This window comes from Musca domestica, unplaced genomic scaffold (assembly GCF_030504385.1).
Source record: "Musca domestica strain aabys unplaced genomic scaffold, Musca_domestica.polishedcontigs.V.1.1 57, whole genome shotgun sequence".
In the NCBI taxonomy this organism is placed as follows: Eukaryota; Metazoa; Arthropoda; class Insecta; order Diptera; family Muscidae; genus Musca; species Musca domestica.
In genome coordinates, this window is record NW_026712358.1 from 1694539 (window position 1) to 1718134 (window position 23596).

At 35.3% G+C, this 23596-nt stretch overlaps 4 protein-coding genes across 7 annotated transcripts in view; 3 read left to right on the forward strand and 1 right to left on the reverse strand.

Annotated features, from left to right (window-relative positions):
* LOC131805502 (dual specificity calcium/calmodulin-dependent 3',5'-cyclic nucleotide phosphodiesterase 1-like) overlaps positions 1 to 23596 on the forward strand; it is a 126060-nt gene that overhangs the window by 80829 nt on the left and 21635 nt on the right. Inside the window, exons 3-7 of one of the 4 annotated variants that reach the window (XM_059128707.1) lie at positions 8383 to 8703; positions 11809 to 12337; positions 14136 to 14249; positions 15148 to 15210; positions 18486 to 18968. In XM_059128707.1, coding sequence (XP_058984690.1) covers positions 8383 to 8703; positions 11809 to 12337; positions 14136 to 14249; positions 15148 to 15210; positions 18486 to 18968 — 1510 coding nt within the window. The remainder of the gene's footprint in view (positions 1 to 8382; positions 8704 to 11808; positions 12338 to 14135; positions 14250 to 15147; positions 15211 to 18485; positions 18969 to 23596) is intronic. The other 3 variants (XM_059128708.1, XM_059128709.1, XM_059128710.1) reach the window with 3 other exon arrangements.
* On the forward strand, positions 379 to 1090 carry LOC101896857 (serine protease inhibitor Kazal-type 2). Its single transcript, XM_005175329.4, has one exon. The coding sequence runs from the start codon at positions 751 to 753 to the stop codon at positions 967 to 969; it is 219 nt and encodes a 72-aa protein (XP_005175386.1). The 5' UTR covers positions 379 to 750; the 3' UTR covers positions 970 to 1090.
* LOC101891902 (serine protease inhibitor Kazal-type 1) lies at positions 4114 to 4544 on the reverse strand. The gene has a single exon (XM_005191923.4). It carries the CDS (start codon positions 4476 to 4478, stop codon positions 4227 to 4229), a length of 252 nt encoding a protein of 83 aa, XP_005191980.1. The 5' UTR covers positions 4479 to 4544; the 3' UTR covers positions 4114 to 4226.
* On the forward strand, positions 21636 to 23283 carry LOC101897371 (polycomb protein esc). Its single transcript, XM_005190334.4, has 4 exons — positions 21636 to 21794; positions 21862 to 21983; positions 22042 to 22213; positions 22277 to 23283. Exons 1-4 carry the CDS (start codon positions 21720 to 21722, stop codon positions 23192 to 23194), a joined length of 1287 nt encoding a protein of 428 aa, XP_005190391.1. The 5' UTR covers positions 21636 to 21719; the 3' UTR covers positions 23195 to 23283.

Sequence of the window (23596 nt, forward strand, 5' to 3'; positions counted from 1 at the left end):
ACAAATTTGAGTTAAAATTTTTCTAGATTATGGTAGAACAAGAGAACAAAAAAACTGCTCCAAAACACTCATTTAAAAACTACAGAAAATGTACCCCAAGAAATGCACTCAACTGCAAAACTTCTTATCAAATACCCGTATGTTAAAAAAATTCTCGTCAACAACTTAGTCACTCAAACTATCGCTCTCGCCACCGATTCAAAGTCACTAACAATAACACGACTTCATTATCATTTCAAAAGAATTTTGCGGGCACTTTTCACACATTATCGGCAACAATATGGAAATGACACTTTTATTAAAATCAAATGCGGTGAATGCATACATAAAGACCTAGCAAAAGTCCCCGATTTAATAGAATATAGAAAAAGAAGTAGAAGTCTAATGCTAGTCGGGGGTAAAGGGATGCAGACAATAAAAACAACAAAAATCGTAATTAAGCCCAACCACCAGAAATGTTCCATACCCCTCACACGCAAGGTTCTACCCCGCAATGCCAATCCAAATGATACAACAGAACCAAAATACCCCTTCGCTCTATGAATGATCGCATACATATGTACGAGTAAGTTTCAAAATCACCACAAGATAAGATAGACACGTCAATACGCTCGGCGGCGCAGTTCTATTTCAACAACGACAGATATCGATTATCAAGGAAAGCAATCGCCTGTGGTTTGGCTCTTCCATGAGTTAGTTAGCTCGCATATTCGAAACGCTGAAGATACCCAGAGAGTGAACAAAAGCGAAATGAAGTTCCTACATCTTATCTTAGCTTTGGTCTTGGCGATCTGCGCCTTCAACACACAACCTGCCAGTGCGGAATTGTGCCCATGTCCACGCAACTATGACCCTGTCTGTGGCTCCAATTTGGTGACCTATTCGAACCGCTGCGAATTCGAGTGTTCGAAACGTGAAGTGGAACGCAGTGGACGCAGTTTGGGTTTGGCACGTTCAGGCCCATGCTAAGGAGATACCGACCAGTGGATAAAGAAAGTGTATTTTTTCCAAATTAAAAACATTATTGGCAATAAAAAAATTAATATTAATTGTGATTTTTACGTAAACAAATAAATCAAATGTAATCAAATCTATTGTGTTTTCATATTGTGGTGATGAATTTTTATTTTTACGAATATTTTTTATTTAAAAGGAATAGTTATTACGACTCTCATTGTTATGTGCATCCAAGTTCGTTTTTAGTGAAAAATTAACAAAAACCTATTTTTTTAACCCTACACCACATGGTGGTAAGGGTATTATGTCTTTGTACATTTGTTTTTAATATGAAAAAGGAAGCGAGATAGACCCATAGTTACTTTTGAGGATCTTCATAGAATTACTCTCTGAGTCGATTTATACATGTCAGTCCGTCCGTGAACAAAATGCAGGTCGCATTTATTATACGATCCAGATGGAATTTTCCAAACAATATTTGTTTGGCCCAAGGACGAACCCTTTTGAAATTGGTGAGAATTTAAATATAGCTCCCATACACCAAATGGCCAATATCAGTCCAAATGACATGAATTTTGGCACATCCGACTGAATTCAGTCTAGAAGCAAGTACATCAAATTTGGTGAAAATCGGTTGAGATATGGCTATAGGTCCCATATATATGTTTCATTCGACTCCACAACAATGATCGGTTCAGATATGACTATAGGTCCCATATATATGTTTCAACGGACTCCACAACAATAATCGTTTCAAATATGGCTATAGGTCACATATATATGTTTCATCTGACTCCACAACAATGATCTTTGTTACCATATATCACATACGTCCCTGGCAAATTATATCGAGATTGGATCAGATTTGGATATAGCTCCCATACATATCTTATCCGATGTTAGGATCGATTTTTTCATATTCAATCGAGTTTTCCCATTTGTTGAAACTTGGTTCGATATGTCTGTTGCCCCAATAATTTGTTTTTAATATAATTTTTATTAAAGTCATATCATTCACATATTAAATTCCCAATATAAACTTTTTTGTTACGGGAACTTTACTAAATACGCATAGTGATGTATGGTATCATATAGTCGGCCCGGCCCGACTTTTGACCTTTCCTTATTGGTTTAATTTAAAAAATATATTTTTGTAAGAGCATTTAATCCAGAAGTAAATGTTTATTAAAATAAAGTACCATTCTTCACTGATCTGTAATATAAATAAATACACAAAAAGATAAATGACTGGTCTAGTAGTTTAGAAACTTATTCATTGGATAAAGCAAGTAGCTTTCGCAAATATCAATTACTGATTCAAAGTCGACGAATTTTGATACAATTCAATTGAATATATTTTAAATTTGTCTACCCTTTTATTTGATTAAACCTAAAATTGTGAAATATAATTTCATTAGATCATTCTGCCCAGAAGTATATGTTTATCACCTAGGACTTCTAAAATGTATCTAATTTCGTTGCCACAAATAGAATCGAATTGGTGATGGATACCCAGATGAATAACAGAATTTCTTGGTCACCATAAGATCCTAGATCGTTTCACTGATGTCCGTCTGTTTGTTGAGATAAAGATAGGGTCCACATTATTTGATGTACAGCTCTGAAATTTGACACAATAGTTGACATTGTGTCCGCTTTTAGGCATTGACCTCCTTCTGAGTTTCAGTGAAGTTTGTAGGCACATTTATCAACTGAATGAATTCTTATTGTTCTTTTAATTGCGATAGACCCATATAACGGAACCTTCCGTTTTTCGATATTTTGAAGGTTTTTGCCACAACTTCCAAAAAATTAAACTTGAAATTTAAGGTTTCTTTTCTTGTAAGCCGAGAACATGCCTAATTCTAGCTTTAAAAAAAAAAAACATTCAATATAGGGCCAATATTTGGAATAGTTATGTATAGATCCAGTATCTGATATAGCTCCCATATAACGGAGCCTCCTTCGAGAATTTATTATAGAATTTATGATCAAATCTCTCATATTCATCTCAACCAAGATGAAAGATTTACCCCTAACCCCACTCCCTCTAGTACCCGCCAAATTGTAACATTTTTAAGGCTTTAGGTTCGAAACGATTTAATTCCATTTTAACATGTTTTCCAACATGAGGATATGAGTTGAAATAGCAAAATAAATTTCAATTCAATCAAATGCTCTCTTAATTATACACACGCACTTATAGACAACCACAAATAACATTTATTGGGTTCTGAATTGTCGCCCAATTCGAACTAATTCCAAATAAAAATAATTTATAATTATTTGCTCATTGAATTATCCACACAATATTGAATGACAAAAATTAAAAGTTTACCAATTGAATGTCGTTGTCCAAATTCTAAAATGAAATAAGCGTATGCGTACAAATGTAGTTTATGGATCGAATTGTGTAGTTTGTTTATTTCAAATCAAATTTGCCAGCAACGCATTAAATTTTGTTTGGTACCATAAATAAATGGCAATGGCAGTATGCAAGAAAACCAAATCAAAAACAAAGTCTGTGGGGGTGGAGAATTGCTTTCAGGAAAACCTTCCGAGTGAATTTTAGGGCCCCGAAAGCAGATTATCTTTGAGTCAGGTGTTATTATTTTATACATCTCTCTGCTCTATAATAGAGTATTTAATTTTAACAGGTCTCTGTTATGCATCTGTATTTTTTTCCTAAACTAATATTCCAAGTTTCATTTGTCGGTATTAGAATTTCTTTAAGAAATTCAGATGATAAAACAACTTTTGAACCCAGGTAAATTTGCTGTTCAAGAAAACCGTATTTAAGGGTCTGTTTCTCTATGACGATTTGGGAGTGGACTAGAAAGAAAATCGAATGACGAATGGGTGTTATTCTTTCGAGTTCACTTGGGAATAATCATAAAAAACGGACCATATTTCTATTAATAAAAACTAGGAAAACTCTATGAAATAGTCTTTTCTTCGAAATAAATGCGTAACTCATATGGCTTGCCAAGCATAATTTCCGCAACCGCAAAACGTTTAATTTTACGCATCTATATCAATAATGGAATTTCCAGTAATTTCCTAGAAAAGTCTATAATAATTATCAACAGCATATCACAGTTAGACAGAAATCTCAGTAAAAACACCGTGATATCGGAAATGAAACACTTGAGATAATCACCTTGGAATGGTTTTGTTATTTTTTTTTTTTAGAAAAATATAAAATTTGATAAATACAATCTGACCAATTTAAATTCGTTCCGTTTCATGAAAACTATCAACTTCCAACATTAACAGCTACCGGCATGTGCTAAACCAATGCTTCTTCCTCTGCGGGCCAACTTCTTTTGGGCACACAAAAATTCACAAGAATTTGGATAAGTTTGAGAATCGGTAGCACAGACGGGGTCCAAAATACGGGCACACTTGCAGACTTCACCATCAGCTTCAGTTTCGCTGTCAAGGCCGGCCACACGATAATCGGCCGAAGCAAAAGCCAACAAGGCCATTAGGACCAGGGCAAACACGGCGAATAATTTCATTTTCTCCTGTAATTGCGAGTGTTTACAACACCGAATACTTCAATAAACTGAATGGCTAAGAGCGACATTTTCCTGGTTATAAACAACTTTAAAACAGTTTACGTTGAAAATTCTGTGGGTTTTTTGGCTGTCGAGCGTGAATGTGATAAGGAAGGTTTTACGAAACAAAAACAATAACAACATGGTCATATATTTTATTTAAAAAAATAGCATTGTTGGACTTATATTGGTTAGAAATGATTAAGGCCACTGGATAATAAACAACAGTGCATGGCACTAACCCAGCAAACCAATTCATGCTGATAAGTAAAATGCATAATTTTCTTCACGAATGCCTAGAGAGAATCCGATTTTGTTTAATAAAACAATTTAGCTGGGAAAAAATCATAATATATATTTATTAATAATTTTGTAGGTGAATATACAATAAAAATTTACCAATTTTCGTATGTATTGGTCTTCTTATCAGTCCAATATTTACCGTTATTATAGTACAGCCCAGAGGACTGACAAAGATATCAATCATGAAATATTAACACGTAGCTTGTTTACTATGGTAACTCCAAATCACTATCGGCCTTAAGTACCCCGATTAGAATTTAGCACAGCAATCACAGAAAGTGTGCACAAGCTTAGAACTTCGGTATGATTCATTCAACCATACAGTGCATGCAGATAAAAAATTAAGGTATGAATCATTGACATAGACAAAAATACTGCGAAACATCAATTCGATCAATTTCAGAAAAGAGAAGGAATGTTGTGGCATGTACTCGATATCTCCAGATGGAATAATTGTAACGAAGTTATTCTTAGGAAATGCCCTGCTCCAAACCCCAGAAACGCATAGGAACATACGTATTATGTTGCTAAAAATTTGTGTTAATAAATAAATTTAAACAACAGATTATTTATTTCCCCATTCCAGACAACGTTGGGACTTAGTGCCCATATTAGGATAAATATATAAATAACCATACATCTAAAAGTGCGTAGGTCATTCGTAGCCACGTGATTCATTCTAGTTCAGTGACCTAAAATCTGTGATGGAATGATGGCCAATCCAGTTCAGCATTGAATTCACATATACAGGGTGAGATAAAAAAATGCAATTCTTAGATTTTTTTTAAAATTTTGTTGAATAAAAGCAACAAATGTCCGAAATAGCATCAAATTCTAGAATAAGTTTAGATTTGTTTGAAGTGAAACCGTCACACGCTGCCCGAATGTTGCTCTGCGGTATTTGGTCCCATTCTCGACGAAGCGTTTGCTTGAGGTGATCGGCACTTTGGTATTTTTAGTGCCAACGTTGCTTTCCAAAATACTCCAGACACAATAGTCCAACGGATTGGTCTCCGGAGATTTTAGTAACCATTGTGAGCTGGAAATGAAGCGAGTAACCTCATTTTGTAACCATTCTTGGGTGGCGGGTGCTGAATGCGATGGTGCTGTTGGAATGTCCAAAGTCTGCGGTTAAAATTTTTGAGTGCCCAAGGCTTTAATACACCCTCCAGAATATTTTCGACATTTATTCTGATGCCACGGTTGATTAATACGAGCGGAGAACGACCATCGGCTGTTTGGCGGCCCACACAATCACCATGGCCGGCGCTTGAGTACTGGTGCCCAACCGAAGGTGAACATTTTCAGTTGACCTCTTTGGCAAGTAAAGATGATCATTTTGTTTGTGTACAAACTGCCAAATTCGACAGTTTACCGCTTTCGGCCAAGCAAAGCGACTCTTTTGGGTCTATTTTCTTTCAGTTACGGTTAAGTTCTTGCACTTTTTGGAATTTCAATAGCTTTACCCCGAGCTCATTTTTTCAATATTTGCCGAATGAAATGTTGCGATATGTTCAGCTCACGAGCAATTTTTTGGCCACTGCGACGCGGGTTTCGATAAAGTCGCTTCTTTACTTTTCGAACCATTTCTGCTGATTTTTCTTCCTTCCACTTCCTTGAAGTCGGGCTAAGCTTCCAGTATCACGGTAACGAGCGATGGTACGAGACACAAAAAATTTATTCACATTTAAATGCTGGAGTGCTCTAACAATAGCCACTTGTGGTTTTCCAACCAAATATAAAGAAATCACACAATCACGCTTGAATTCCATCACGAATAACTTTTTTTCTGGAAAATCTCAACGAAAAGCTTTTGTACGCTTGTAAATAATATAATAATCTGTCAATAGAATAATTTTATGGCTGTGGCTTAGAAATGACAGCAGTCTAAAATTGGTTGCAGTTTTTTTTATCTCAGCCTGTATACTAATACCATCCTCTGCGCTACGCTTTGCCACAGGATTTGTAATCTCTATTTGGTTTTTGTGATACAAATATGATATGAAAAAATAAAAGTTTCATTTTCTTAATGTAATTTTTCATTTATCTTTAAAAATTAAATATAACTCTGAAAAAATCCTTCCACATTTTTACAAGGCTTTACCTTATTGGGTTTTTAGATATTTTAGGGTGTGTACAAACTCAATAAACGATTCAGACCCGTTGATAGAACGAACCGTCCACAATAAAAGGAAATATCATAGTTTTCAACACCTAGAAATATATGTCGAAGATCCCATCAGCTGATTTGATTTAAATATATACGACTGTCTGCCCACTCTCTGATATAATCCGCACAAAAATTTCAACACAGGTCGGGTTTGTCTACATATAATTACACTAGCCAATCATTGTTATATTAAACATCCCAGCGGCACTTTCTAATAAAATAGACTGTACTTTTGGTTTTAGCTTTCGATAACGTAAATCCCTACCTAAAACTCGAATTCCGTGTGCAACTTTGTTAAAATGTTGTAATAGTGTTGTAATAATTTTCTAAAAATTAGCTTTGTAATTTTTAGCATACAAACATTTTAAAGTACGTTCTGTCAAAGTTATATGCGTTCAATAGATTTTGTTGCATGAATTATATGGGCATTACAGAGTTGTATTCTTTTTATTAATCTACCTCATATCATTGTAGTATTAACAGAAGATATACAAATTTCGATCCAAATTTATCGCCATCTTTGTATAATCTCAAAAATGGATTTGTGCTGAACTTCAGTTTATTCCAAGCAGCAGCAGCAGCAGTTAAACCCTCAATATAGAAGTACTCATCATGGGTTAACCATTAAAATGCTTCATTCTTCGTTCCTTTCAAATTTTGCAAAATTGAAAAGAAACCCGATGCCGTGAAATTGACTTGTTCCCAGTATAGCATTCAGAATACAATAATAACCAGTTTCCCCATCCGTCCTACAAGAGAACAGTTTCGTTGTTGTTCGCTCCCGATATTCCTTATATAATTTCCAGAATTCATTGTATTGAAGCTAACCCCCCATTTTGAGTTCATGTTACATTTGTTTCCTCTTATCCAACACAATGCTTCCAAGTCATAAATGAATTTGTATTTTGCAAACCCTTTTGTTGGAAACACAACAACAGGTGCATTGAATGTCTCTATGAAAACCTATTTTCAGGATGATTTTCCTTTACAATCGCTCTTGAAATTGCCCTCGTCTCACCATTAGATTCAGTTAACCATATCCTTCCTTTCTTCTAAGTGGCTTCGTAAGAGGATTCTTTGTTATTAATTTTCAATGACCCTAAACCTGTGGCTTTTTGTCCTTTAAGGAAATGAGAAAATACATCGCCTCCCCACCCCTTGTGGTATCTACGGCCAATGATGGTGGTTGATGGTTCATAGATTTAATTGAAAGTCCTTTAATGATGGCAACATATGCTACGACCATGTAATTTGGGGCGTTACTATGAACACTGCACAATAACAACAACAGCAAAATATAATACTATTTATCCATTAAGAATTTTGGATATTTTTTAGATTTTTTAGACAGCCGAGTAATTTTCATTTTTTTTCTTAATTTTATATTTACAGTTGCCAGTACACCAGAAAATATACCGAAACGGGAGGATTCATCTTGCTCGAGCGGTGTTGGAAGTGGTAACATTAATAGCGGTGGCGTTGGTTGTTCCTTGCAAACTGGTAGTGCGTCCAGCAATCCATCCGATTGTAGTTCCAGTACACAAGCAATACCAGGTGGTTCTGCCGGAGGTAGTACAACAACTTGTGGCAATAACAATACTCAAGATTTCTCCAAGATCACAAGTCCTCCCAGTGCTGATGGCCAATCGGAAAGTGTAAATTTCTCCATTACAAATAACAGCATTGTCTCTTCAATCAATGGTCAAGTTGCAAGTAAGTATTAGTAGGTCACATAAATGAAGGTGATGACATTTTTGAACTATCACAAAATAAACAATTAAGCAAAGTCTACAGTCGTGCGGGGCCGACCATGTGATACCCTACAACACTACAATATTTTGGAAACACCCTTATGTCCCAATCTATTTCGTTTTTGAAATAATGTCATAGAGCCCTACACAGATGTTACCTTTAGTTTTTGACCGGGGACATTTGCCCAATATTTATGCTCTTCGTCGTCTTGATAGGTATTCAAAAAAAATTCACAAGAAAGTTGTGTTCCATTTTACAGCTTAATATAATCCAATGGTCATCCAAATGCTAGCCTTCTTCTCCGTCCTTAACTCTCTCCTCATGCAAAAATCCGTGCCGTCTAGTTTGTCAATTGTGACCTGAAGAGCGACTGTAGAATCAGAACAATTTTAATTTTTTGGTCCTTTTGAACCCCTAGATGTACATTTTCAAATACAACAAGCTTTGATTCTGACCCTAACCCTACCTTCATGCAAAATTTCGTGAGGATCGGACGATAATTGCGACCTGTACAAAATATCGTCAACACATAGTGTTGCGGGTGCAGAAAAATCTTAGAAAATGTACAATTCAGAATTGTAAGTCAAATTGGAAAAATCGCATGCGATAAATAGGATGGCAAAAATTGAAAAATGTAACAAAAAATATTCACTTTTTTATTGACATATTTTTACGCGATTTTCTTACTTTTTATCCTTTTCTTCGAAAATCAGTCCAGCGGTTCTTGACTTATAAGCTGAATAACTGAGATCAATTTGTTTTACATATAAATCGTAACTATTTTGCTATATATCTTGGCTATCAGCATCACTGTAATGGTCAGATGTGACCTTTTAATGAATTTGTGATTTCGCCGTGATTAAAAATATTCGCGGTTTGGTGGAAATTATCGTATTTTTTATCATAAAAGTTATGGTTTATTTTACCCGCTAAATATGGTCCAATGACCGTCCAATTTGGTAGACTTTTACGCGGGCCTAAACATAACTCCATGAAAAAATCCGTGTCTATTGGTTTATAATTATGGCTTGTAGAGCAAGTCAGGAGCAATCAGGATTTTTTCTCTTTTTGGTCCATTTCGACCTGTAAATTAACGTGGACAGGTGGACAGAGGAACATACATAGATCGACTCAGCTCGGCAATGTCGGAAGATCCATATATAGTTTCCTATGTGCAGGACCAATATTTCGAGGTGTTACATAATTGTTGGCCTAATCGAACTTTTAATATCTCCAACACATAGTGTGGTGGGGTATAAAAACGAGCTAGGGTTTTAAGCACCTTTAACCTTTCAGGGTCTAGCTTTGTAAGGCATCCCTCACATATTTAGTGGCTATATTGTTACATATGGCTTGTGTAATTTGATATGGCCAAAATGTGATTTATGCAAATAAAGGATCTGTTTAAAAAATCAGTCGTAGGACATTAGAGCCAATTTAGCGATGTCAGTCCGCCCATCTGTATTATTTTTTTGTGGTATCTCAAATGGAACAGTTGTCACTTAGGAAAACTGAGTTATACATTGCGCCTAAAGGTTTTGGCCGCATAATATTATAAAATAATAATAATGTAAAATCTATCTATGTAACTTTGATTGCCATATTGTCGAATACTATAATCGGTAACTACAGTCTCAAATCATTTTTCCATCCAAAATAAAAAAAATTGTTGTTTACTCTTATCGAATTATGGGTAGAATTTCTCAACCTTGAATTTCTCAGAGGAAATAAAAACAATTTTGCATAACTGATTGCGATTGAATCCTTTCATTGTTATGGGAACCTGTCAGTTCCATATTTGTATAACAAATTTCGAAATTGATTTCGAGTAAATAGGCTTAGTAAACATTTGTCTGTCTGCCTTCTCCTAATTCGGGCGTTACAAAGAAAATCATCGATTCATAATAAAACAGAATCCTTTATGGAGTTTACATGACTCCCCAGTCCTTGTGCTCGACACATGTGTGTGCGGGGTGTATGTGTGTTGCCGTACCGCATACACATTTTCGTTAGTAAATGAACCTTTTGGGATACCCAGAAGCGGATTAAGACAATGGAAAATGATGAATTCTTTACCCAATAGAATATTGTGCAACGATCCCAGCCCCCGGCGCCAATTAGATGGCCACATTTGGAACCTGTACTTCGATTGATTGTCTTTTTGTTGTACGGCAATACAATAACGAACTATAGTATTTTTTTTCCTATAAATGTGGAAGTTCATAACAAAACCAGTGATAACATTGGTGCAAAAGACTCACAAGGCCAAGTCCAAGGTGTTTCGCTTTAAAAAAAATACATTAGTTTATGACACACTTTTTTTATTAAGCCATAAGAAAATAGTAAAAGTTAAGTAAGTCAACTGAAAGATGAGAAGAATAATTAGATAAGTTCCCAAACTTCATTCCCTAAATCAATGTGAATGTTCTATGCATATAGACATTATAGGAGAAATAATTGCAATTGTTATGCTAAGAACCATAATTAGGTACGGATGTTTCTTATACTCTAATAAGTAGTTGAATAAATTAGCAGAATTAGTGTGGCCTCCTGAATTATAAGCTGGAATATATCACTCCCAGTTTAGACTAAAATGTTGTAGCTGAGGAATTTAAATAGCTTACAGTAAGTTGTTTTAGTATTTCTTAAGGACAGCAATCCCTCCTATCTTAAAATCCCTAAATCGGGAACGATTAAATTCCTTCAGAAATTTACAAAACTGACGTGATTTCCAATTTATAAAAATAGTCGTCTCCTTTTGCTACCTCAGTTTTAATATGTTTACTATCGCATCGAAATCTGAATCTGATAAAATGAAAAATACGAGATGCACCCATAACCGTAATTGCGTTCATATGTGAGTCTAACATTTTTGGGACAGCCAAAGCAGATACAAAAACAAACTCTTTTACCTCCTTCTTCACTCATGTTTGGGCCATATTTGCAGCTGCCCTTTGCTCATAAATTTAAAATTCTTTTCTGAAACATCGTTGTCTTCAGCTTTGCTCTGTTTTCTCTTCAATAAAAAAATCTTATAAATGTATTCTTCTTTTCATTATTTTTCAGGACACGGGGCTCTCACTATAGTTCGCCGTTCGAATAGCCGCAAAAGTTTTACTCAACTTGAATCACAGCATTTATATCAACAACAACTCTCGTCTACTCCAACTTCATCGTCGTCTGCCAGAGGCTCGTTTCTAGCAGATGAATCTGTAGGAAAACATCCCGCCAATACTGCAACCGCACCCCAGCACGACAATCGCCTCAACGAATCGTCGTCGTCTAGCTTTACCCAACAACAAACCTATTCCTCAGCACAAGCCACCTTAACACACAACGCTCAACTATTCCAGACTACAACACAACAATCATCTCCCTCAGCAAAAATGTTACCCACATCACCGAACACGAGCAATATAGCACCCATGCCACCTACAGCCACCGACACTATCCCGGATGAAAATGTTTCCGAATCGAATATGTCCACGGATGAAACTACGTCGGCACTCGGGTCGGCCAAAGCCAATCTCGATTTGGCCACAGAAAATTTACCAGCTGTCGATACACCAGATGCCTGTGACAAGGCTGCACTGAGGTAAGAAAAACTGGACGTTTTGTTTAATTTTTATATAGTGACATGTGCTATACAAGGAATCTGAATAGTAAATAGTGAATCGGAAAAGAGTTGAAACCAATAAAATAGATCGCAGCAAAATAGAGAGGAAAATATAAATCTGTATTTTATGGGCATGTCTTGCAGTGCGTATCTGTATCATTTTAACTATCATGCCGATAAAAAAACAGTAAGGACAGGTCAAAAGTAGGGCGGACCAACTTTATATTGGAAATTTATGTAAAGTAGATCATACCTACTGTGAACCATGGTACAAAGAAGAGAAGGTAGGCCAACTTTGAAAAAATTGCAAGTATAGAGGTCTACCTGTTTGGCCTGTAATGTCAGAATTAGTATCAAAACAATAAAAAAACCAAACAACTTGTTGCATTTATTTTGAATAAATAATTGAAAACCGCGATAACTGAATGAAAGGTCAAAACCTTCTTTTCAAAATCATGTACTATATATCTCTAAAGGATTATTTCGCTACAAAAACTCTAGATTTTGTCGATGCATACGTTGGAAATAAACATTTTGAAAACATCCGAATTTGAATATTTTCTGAACAATTTTTTGTTATTGAAAAGAAAACACATACATAAACAAATAAAGATGACATATTAAGCCAAGAAAATAAAAAAATTAAAATCATATGGTATCATAGCCCTACCTTGATATCATTGTACCATGCTGTGAACCTTATTTAAATGCATATCACAATTTCCGACTCTGAATCGATTTTCAACAAATTTGAACAATAGAAGGACCCAATAACATTGCTGTATAGTGCATAATATGACTTCGATAAGAATTATATCAAAAAATATTTATTGGTCCAATAAATATTAGATCGAGTTTTACCAAATGGAAAAATTCGGTTAAATATGAAATATAAATATTTATGAATATGTAAAATCGGATGAAGATGTATATCAAAGGTATATAAAAATCTGAACTGATCTTGATAAAATTTGGCAAAGGTATTTCTGGGCTGTACGTGATGTCCGGTATCATATATCATTTCTGTGAAGTGCATATTACGAATGTGTTGGACTTAAACACCAAATCGAATGAAACATATATATGGGATCTATAGCTATATCTGAACCGATTTTCACCAATGTTTGAAGTACTGGTTTCTGGGCTGAATTCGGTCAAATGTGCCACAATCCAGGTCATTTGGACTGATAATGGCCATTTGGTGCAGAATTAACCCAAAATCGATTGAAGATAGATATTTTTGGGAGCTATATCTAATTCTCATTAATTTCAATTGGGTTCGCCCTTGGGACAAACACAGAAATACAATAAATGCGACCTGCATTTTTCGCAAAAATATATGGACAGACGGGCGAACGGACTGACATGCACAAATCAACTCAGAAAGTATTTCTATGAAGATTCCCAAAAGTAAATATGGGTCTATCTCGCTTCCTTCTCCATGTTACAAACAAATGCACATAGACATAATACCCTTACCACTATGTGGTGTAGGGTATGAAAACAGTCCTGTCGACTTTTATTTAAACTTTCAGCTCGAAATGTGATTTCAAATTTGCCTTTTTTTCGATAACAGTAAACCATGTTACAGAATTCGACTATTGGCTTTTGAAAGAATTTGAACAAGGGTTTTAATTTTTCATCCGGGTCAGTCCAGTCAAAATAGGCATTTTTATCTAATTGAATCGACGGCGACTAATAAGTTGTATTACTTAATGTAGTCACTATGTTATTTGTTCTTGTAATCTAATTATTTATTTATTTATTTCTCTTCCAGATTACGCTATCTTCTGCGTATGCTCAGCACCGGCGAAATATCTGCCGATGTTCTGCAAAAGAATCTGCATTATGCAGCTCGGGTCCTGGAAGCCGTTTTCATCGACGAGTCCAAGTAAGTATTGTTTCGCTAAAGAGCAGCGCAACTCAATGTTTATTTCACAAATATGCATTTTATGCGTGCGGCTGATTCCGCTGCCGACAAGCCTGTGTACGCTAACCTAAAATTGTAGAAAATGATCTAAGGCAACTAGCGGCGATCATGAGTTAAACAGCAGCAGCCCATGCTACCATAGCGAGCAAATAAATAATTTTCTAGTTTCTTAGAACGTTAGTTCGTTGTGATAACAGTCACTTGAAAGCCAGTGATGCATTAACGAAGTTAAAATTGGAAATTGAATGGTGAGGTAACGCTTTTATGGGTAGATAGAATCATGGTTTGCAGCATCAACAAATAACACCAGCATCCGGATCTACTAATCTACATGAAACTAATCAGACAATGTTTTTCTCTCTCTCTCTCTCCCATCTCTTCATGTCCCCGAGACCCGTACACACTTTTCATCGGCATTACCATTACCATCAAGTTAAATGTTAGCCTCTTAACCATTGAAGTTCTGAGCGAGACATCAGCAATTATTGTTTGCGTCATAACACTCAAACATCATTTGGTTGTACATAACGCTTTGCTCATCATGTCATTGCGCGAGTTATTGAATCTACCCTTGATGTACTCCTAAGCTAATAAATAGTTTCCATTTGGTTGGTTGACTTGCTATCTGGCCTGTCCTTCGGACCATTAGACAAACATTCCAACATACATTGTGTTCTGATCCGCCAATTCGATGTCTGCCAATGTTGCTTTCAGTGTTTCGTGTACAACATGTTGTTGTTGTTGTTCTACGTTTTTTAGTTTAGACATTGTTTTCATTTTGATTTAATTTTAATTTTTGTTTTCTCTCCTCATCGCCCACGAATCGAATAAAAACCAATCGAACAAAAACTCTGAACAGAAGTCCCACGTCAGGTAAATCCAAAATGAGGCAAAATTCCAGTGCATCGATTGAATGCGAAGAGTAAGTTTGAGTGCGATGTGGTATTGGCCACATTCTAACAATGTTTTGTTTCAATTGTCCCTTTCTGTTGACTCATTGCCGTGACTTTTAGCTCATCCCACTCGCTATCACCATTTGTTTCCCAGTGTCCTTGTCCCACAAAAAGCTAGCTGTGCGTGCCACATTTTCGTCTTCGGCCGCACAAAACTCATTCGACTTTCTAACTTCTCCTAGGGCATGTTCTGAATTTGTGTTACAAACATGGAGCATATAAATACGTTCTCATCAGCATCATACATTCCTTCATTCATCCATTCGCCCATTTATCGTTCCAGTTCCCCCCGTTCGGGGTATCATAATTTCAAACTTCTAATCATAAATGCTAAAACGCCTCTCATTTTGCCTAAATGCTCTGAAACTCAGTGTCCTGTATTTCCCATTTTCCATATGGATAGATAATGATGATTGGTTTGAGTTTTCCACAATCTCAATTTCCTCCAATTGCTGTGTTGTGATGTTTGTATTCCCCAATTTACTTATGAATTTTAGCTGTGTGTTATCAAAGGAATAAGTCCGTCTCCTCCTACTGATTTCACCTCTCTCTCTCACTATATAATATATAAATATAAATGTGTATCAACAAAGTCTCGTATATATGTATTTCAGTTTATCAAGTCCATATACACACACATACAGTGTATGTCTGTATAGATATGTAAGTGCGTGTTGCTTGTGAATCTAGTTTTATAAATCTATACATTTGTCTGTGTGTAAATGTAATGCTATTTGTAGTGTCATAAGTTCTGATTTAGTTGTTTCAAGAAGAAAAGAGGGAGAGAGAAACAAATGTGTAAGTAGCGTCTAGTGGAGCACCAACATATTTTGGTGGAATTGTTTTTTTTTTATCAAATATGGAATAATAGACTAATATCAGCAACTAAATTATTAATGTATTTTTTTCCATTTTTTTGGTGTATTTTACGCGCACATGAATTTGAATACAAAAGAGAAGTCTGTTAACTTTTCCACATTTTTAAATTTCTCTTTCACTATTTCTACTCAATCTGTACTCATCATTAAACAAAATCTATCTAATTTCGATTTACCTAATAACGGAAAACTGAAAACTCGTAACTACATATATAACTATATGTTCGATAGATATGCGATACATTTAGGCTATATTCAATATACTATAGAAATGTTTTGAATATGCCACAGTAAATAAAAGTGCTATTATTTTGAACATTATGATTCAGGTATATATCATGGTTTACTTAAATAGATCTGTTCAAATCAGTCTTTAGATTTGGGAATATATATATGAGACTCCAATTGCGTTTATAGTTCCAAAGTAGGTCTCTAATCATTCTACGAATTTTTGAAATACACAGTGCTTTATGGTACTTGTTGTATCCTATTCTGAGGTTAGTTTATTTATTCAAACAACAAGCAACAGCATTTTATCGTTTTCCAAGCCCAAAACACTTTGCATAAATAAGTAAAGGATATGCCTATTAAAATGCATATGTTTGTTTGTACATGTATATAAATGTGTCGAATTAATTACTTATATCCTTTAAAGGGCAAAGAAGATACATACTTGTACTGTCGCTTAATTGAATAGCATTCCAACAACATTTTATTTTAAATTCATATTTTTCACAATTACATGATAGATTGCGAATTATGGCCTTTAAAGGCCAATGAAACCGTCACACGCTGCCCGAATGTTACTCTGCCGTATTTTGGCCCATTGCCGGCGAATCGCTTGCTTGAAGTGATCGACACTTTGGTATTTTTTAGTGCCAACCTTGCTTTCCAAAATACTCCAGACACAATACGGATTGGTATCTGGAGATTTTGGTGGCCATTGTGCGCTGGAAATGAAGTGAGGAACCCTCTTGGGTGCGCGTGCTGAGTGCGATGGTGCTGTCCAAGGTCTGCGGCCTAAATGTTTGCGTGCACATTTTCAGCTGACCTCTTTGGCAAGTAAACACGATCATTTTGTTTGTTTACAAACTGCTGGAAAACATTCGTTTTCTCATCGGAGAAAACCAAATTCGGCAGTTCACCACTTTCGGCCAAGCGAAGCAACTCTTTAGCTCTTTTGTTTCTATTTTCTTTCTGTTGCGGTGTAAGTTTTGCGCTTTCTGGAATTTCAAGGGCTTTACCCCGAGCTCATTTTTCAATATTTGTCGAATGGAATATTGCGATATGTTCAGCTCTCGAGCCATGTTTCGGCCACTACGACTCAAGTCGCTTTCTGCTAGTGTTGCTGTTTTCTTCCGTCCACTTCTTTAACGTCGGGCTGCGCTACCACTATCACGGTAACGAGCGATGGTGCGAGACACAAAAGATTTATTCACATTTAGATGCTGGAGTGCTCTAGCGATAGCCACTTGTGGTTTTCCAACCAAATATAAAGAACCTCGCCAAAATGCTTTTGTACGCTTGTAAACAATATGATGAGCTGTCACTGAAATAATTTTAACAGCTTTCGAACGAGTGGCTTAGAAATGACAGCAGTCTGAAGTTACTTGCAGTTTTTTCATCTCATCCTGTACAGTAGCACCTTAATGTTAAGAGGGAATGCTATTCAATTGGTATTAATTATTTTATTGTTTATTCCAGAAAAGTATATATAAAAGTTAAAAATATATATATTTCATGTAATTTTGGAGTGAAAACTGAAGATAAAAATAAACTTAGAAATAGCATTTTTTCATACCACATGATTATGATTATGGTAATGATTAGGTTTTGCTCGACACACTAATAATTCGAGTACCATTTTACGATAATTGGTAGGGAATTCGATAAAATAAGTGCATCATTTCTAAACTTATATCGCTTACTGCAAGTACTATAACATTAAAAAAAGAGGTCGATTAATTTCAAATCTAAAAACTGTGCGTTTACAAGTGTTTCATATATTCAATTACTAAATCGATTACAAATTTAAAACGTAAGAGGCTGAGAGCTTGCTAAAGCGCCAAAATATATTTCTCGCATCCACAATTTCAGCAATCATATATCTAACATACATTCACCATTAGCAACACATTTATGGTTAAATCACCAAGGAGTTAAAAAAATAATGTTAATTGAAAATTTCCTTTATTTTATCTTTATCTTATATTTTATTGCCGCATCTTTTTCTCAACCATAATGTGAATTTTATGAATTGGTTTGCCTTTCAATTAAAAAATACGCTCGTTACATTGCGGTTGCTCCTTACTGCTCTGCTAAATGCTGAATTTACTGTTATTTTTCGACTGCTTAATGCCAAACAGAGAAGATCCTAAAACCGGGCGATGTAATGGCAACTGCAAAAATGTTGAATGCCAAGAGCATCAGCATACGCACAATCAACAACACACATCTTCCAGGACAGCGGGAGGCGAAACGACGGCGGTGGCATCCAGTGATAACAACAATACCGATCAGAGTCAATGCTCTCTGAGAACAGAGGAACCGGGAAGAACGCCTGCATCCGGTGACGATGAATCTAACAATCAAATTAGCATAGACAGTCGGACAAAGGGAGCATGTCTGGCACCACAAACGCATAGCGGGCCAACAGGTCCGCCGGCCACCGATGCACAGCAGCCAAGAGATGCCGAAGAGAACAAGTCCACATCCACCGCCGCCCCAACAGCCAATCCTCAGAATAACAGTACTGTTAGCAGTAGCAGTTGTAGTAACAAAGCAACCATTCAAAGGCAAAAACGTCTGAGAACACCGGTCTGGGCGAGATCCATGTCGACAAACAAAACGTACATAAATTGCTACCTCTTTACATACCTATACTAAGTTATTTTAGTTGAATAAGTATTTTGGTATTTTACCTTATGTTTGGTTTGTATTATTTTTTTTATTGTTTTCTCCTCCTCCAGCTACACTTTCTTAACAAGAAACCACAAAGAACAACACCGAACTAGAGCGCAACAAATAAAATCTGCCGACTGTTTTTGTCTGAAACAATTTTCCTCTCTTGTACTGACTGATCTCTTTTTGTCTATTAACTGTCTGTCCCTTGTCTCTCTCTTACTTACCAAACGCTCTTTTGTAAATAAAATTCTTCACCTTTTGAAGCAATGTGCATGCCTTTTAGCGATTTCAGCGTTTTTAACATTCCTATATATGTATGTATGTTTGTATGTATGTATTTAAAATATTTTGAACTAGTGCAACAAATGTATCGCAAACGGCATGAAAATCTTTATCTGACTGTTGGTTAAACTAAAGGACATACCTACTACATAAACTACACATATATATTTGAATAAAAGATATATTATTGTTAATTAATATTAATTTTTATGTGTATTTAATGTTATTCTTAATCCTGCGTTTACAAAAGAAAATTGAGTTCAAAAGCTAACACAAATCAGTTGTAAAAACTACCATGTGGCAACTTGACTCATCGCCAAATCGGATATACTTAAAATTCTATAAATAAGTAGACTATAGCCACGATTCCTTTGTGAGAGGAGCTAGTCCACACACAAAGAATCTAATCGAATTGCAGTTAATTGGTTGGGAATTGAAGCGGAAACCTCCAAAATACTGAATGTTGGTTTCATCCCAGGAACGATATCAATGTCTGTGCAAAATTTCAACAGACATACGAGCATAGCTACATCGGCATAGAATTTAATGTTGACCAGGAATGTGAAGGGTATGACCATGAATGTACATTTACAAATTCTATTTGTTTAAATATTCATTAATCCTTCACTATCCTTTTCTTTCATTTAAAAAAAATGATTAGGGTTTTTATTTGCTCTGTTCCAGTACTTGCAAGAATCTACTAGCTTTGCATTTTTAGATATCATAAAGGGAAAATCGGTTATCGCAGTAAAAACTTTTACTTTCTTGCAGTTTTGGAACAGACCGATTATTTAAAATACCACTCTGATTCAAGTCTATTTGTCTCGTGTAAATGGCTGGTAAAGTGAAATTTTCTAAAATTGAATTGCGAATTAATTATTGCTAAGAATTTTGGAGAGAAGACCACAGAAGTTTGGTTTTAATGTACATTTAGCTTTTAATGAAAACATATACAATTTTGTGCGGTTTACTCTTAAATTAGAATAATGTGGAAAAAAGTGTTATGTAAACAATACAACTTGTTGCAATTGTTATTAATAAATTTAAATTTACAAGACTCTGGCTTTGCATTTTTCCAATTTGAAAACCCGTGATTGTAAAAAAGCTGTTTAGACCAGTATTCGGTTTCTACCAAAATGGTTGCGTTGCATACACCCACCTTTTCCCCATAATCAACCATTTTTGTACGGTCGTATTACCCAAATTCGCAAGGACCATAAATCTATGCAAATCAACCAAACTTAAAAAATTTTTGACAAAAAATTAGATATTTACATTATTACAAACAATTTTAATCTTTTTATTTTCTTGGCTTAATATGTCATCTTTATTTTTTGTGTGTGTATTCTTTTCAATAATAAGAAAATTGTTCAGAAAATATTGAAATTCAAATTTAATGCATCAAGTTGTTTGGTTTTTTGATTGTTTTGTTAGTAATTCTAACATTACAAGCCAGACAGGTAGACCTCTATACTTGCAATTTTGTTCAAAGTTAGCCTACATTGTACCATGGTACAATGAAGAGAAGGTAGGCCAACTTTGAAAAAATTGCAAGTAAAGAGGTCTACCTGTTTGGCTTGAAATGTCAGAATTAGTATCAAAACAATAAAAAATCAAACAACTTGTTGCATTTATTTTGAATAAATAATTGAAAAACGCGATAACTGAATGAAAGGGCAACACTTCTTTTCAAAATCATGTACTATATATCTCTAAAGGATTATTTCGCTACAAAAATTCTAGATTTTGTCGATGCATATGTTGAAATAAACATTTTGAAAACACCCGAATTTGAATATTTTCTGAACAATTTTTCTGTTATTGAAAAGAAAACACATACATAAACAAATAAAGATGACATATTAAGCCAAGAAAATAAAAAAAATAAAATCATATGGTATCATAGCCCTACCTTGATATCATTGTACCATGATATTGATGATTATTTTATTGTTTATATGCATAGTTTAAAACAAACAATAAATAAAATCGTACGCAACCATTTTGGTAAGAATTTCTATATTATACCATACTATAAAATGAATGTTATCGCACAAATGTGCTGGAAGATGTTGTTCGCTTTTTATTTTTTTTTTTTTTTTCTTGAGATTTCGTCTAACACGATTTCGCAAACAGCGATGGTATAAATTGACTGACGTAAACGCCGTGTTTGTTTGGTAGTGTGTAACCCAATTGCTGGCACACCAAACCCAGCCGACTTCGGATTCTTAACATTTATCGTTTACACTAATTTTTATCAATCATTCTATTTTGTTATGCCGATTTATAGATCCCTTCTCGATAATTTGGCGCGCCTTTTTCTGTCATTTGTTTGTTTATATTTTGAGTGTTGTGCAAAAAATCACGAAATCATTTATAAAGAGTTGTGTGTACTATATTGTTGGTATCAAGTCATGTCAAAAGTTAAGGCCGATAAACAATCACCAAAAGAGAATACGAAAGCAGAAAATAGTGATAATGAATCAATAGTAAGTTCTGATCATTCGCAAAAGCATCTAAAAAACTTAATTCTCGGGAATATTTCCACTCCATTAGGATGATACAGCAAGTGTCGCAACAAGCACTACCTCGCGCAGCAAGTCCCCTGGCTCTCGTGGACGCAGACAAAGTCGGGGTCATAGTAAATCAAAAGCGAAAAGACCGGCGTATAAATACGAGTATATTTCAATCGTTATTCTTAGTTTTCATATAAACTAATAACTTTGTTTCTCTTAGCTGTCATTTAAAAGAAGATCATGGACAGGCTATTTTCGGTGTGTCTTTCAATCACCTGTTGGGTAAGGATCAACCAATGGTGTTTGCCACAGCGGGCAGTAATCGTTGCAACATTTATGAATGTCCACGCAAAGGTGGCTTAAAACTAATCATGTGCTATGCAGATCCTGATGTATGTTTTGGTTTAGCATTCTAATATTTGCCGTTTCACACTTTCAGTCTATTAATTTTTCAGCCTGATGAAGTTTTTTACACATGCAGTTGGTCTTATGATTTGAAAACATCAGCTCCCCTATTGGCCACGGCTGGTTATCGTGGTGTTATTCGCGTAATTGACATACATAGAAATGAATCGGTGGGAAATTATGTGGGCCATGGGCAGGCTATCAACGAACTGAAGTTTCATCCAAGACAAGCGAATCTCTTGCTCTCAGGCAGCAAAGATCATGCCATACGGTTGTGGAACATACAAACGCATGTGTGTATAGCAATTTTTGGTGGTGTGGAGGGTCATCGTGATGAGGTACTATCGATAGACTTTGATTTACGTGGAGAGCGTATAATGTCCAGTGGCATGGACCATTCTTTAAAACTGTGGCGCATTGACACGCCCGAATTTAAAGACAAAATTGAAATGTCCCGCACCTTCAATCCGAATAAATCCCAGCTACCGTTTCCTACAATTATGCAACATTTTCCAGAATTTTCTACAAGAGACATTCACCGCAACTATGTGGATTGTGTACAATGGTTTGGAGATTTCGTCCTCTCAAAGTCATGCGAAAATTCAATAGTATGTTGGAAACCGGGACAGTTACACCAAACGCTGTCTCAGCTAAAGCCAAATGATCCTTCGTGTACAATCATTAGTGAATTCAATTACGATGAGTGTGAAATATGGTTTGTACGTTTTGGCTTTAACCCTTGGCACAAGATTGTAGCTTTGGGCAACCAATATGGCAAAGTGTATGTATGGGAACTGGATCCATCGGACCCTAGACACACACATTCCAGCACCTTGAATAATATTCGATGCACTTCAATTGTGAGACAGACTGCATTTTCTCGTGATGCAACAGTACTGGTGTGGGTATGTGATGACGGCACAGTGTGGCGTTGGAATCGGAGAAATGCAGAAGTACACACACCATAATGCATACATTCATTTCACATGTTTTATATAAGTTATGTTTTATTATATGAAATATAATTAAAATAAAATGTTATTTTTCTATCCACCAATTTTTGTTAAATATTTCTATAAATGACTTAAATCCTATCCATATATTTAATTCTGATTTCGGAATGACATCGGAAATAAGCATTATTTAAAGCCGGTCGTTAAAATCCGCACATTAAAAACATCGTCTTTTAACATTAGTTAAACAGTTGTGTTATTTTTTAATCTAACTTTAAGATTTGTTGGTTGATATTTAAGAATATTTATGAAATAACGACAGTTTATTGTAAGAAAAAATCTACTAATCTCTAATCCATGATGAGTTAGTTTCTAACAGACGACAAATTATTTTACATTAAACATGTATCTATGTAA

What these genes read in the sequence shown, in the direction of transcription:
- LOC101896857 (XM_005175329.4), top strand. Translation starts at nt 751, where the DNA reads ATGAAGTTCCTACATCTTATCTTAGCTTTGGTCTTGGCGATCTGCGCC.
- LOC101891902 (XM_005191923.4), bottom strand. Translation starts at nt 4,478, where the DNA reads ATGAAATTATTCGCCGTGTTTGCCCTGGTCCTAATGGCCTTGTTGGCT.
- LOC101897371 (XM_005190334.4), top strand. Translation starts at nt 21,720, where the DNA reads ATGTCAAAAGTTAAGGCCGATAAACAATCACCAAAAGAGAATACGAAA. An exon ending in ATAGTGATAATGAATCAATA is followed by an intron (nt 21,795 to 21,861) that starts GTAAGTTCTGAT and finishes CCACTCCATTAG; the next exon opens with GATGATACAGCAAGTGTCGC. An exon ending in TGTGCTATGCAGATCCTGAT is followed by an intron (nt 22,214 to 22,276) that starts GTATGTTTTGGT and finishes TTAATTTTTCAG; the next exon opens with CCTGATGAAGTTTTTTACAC.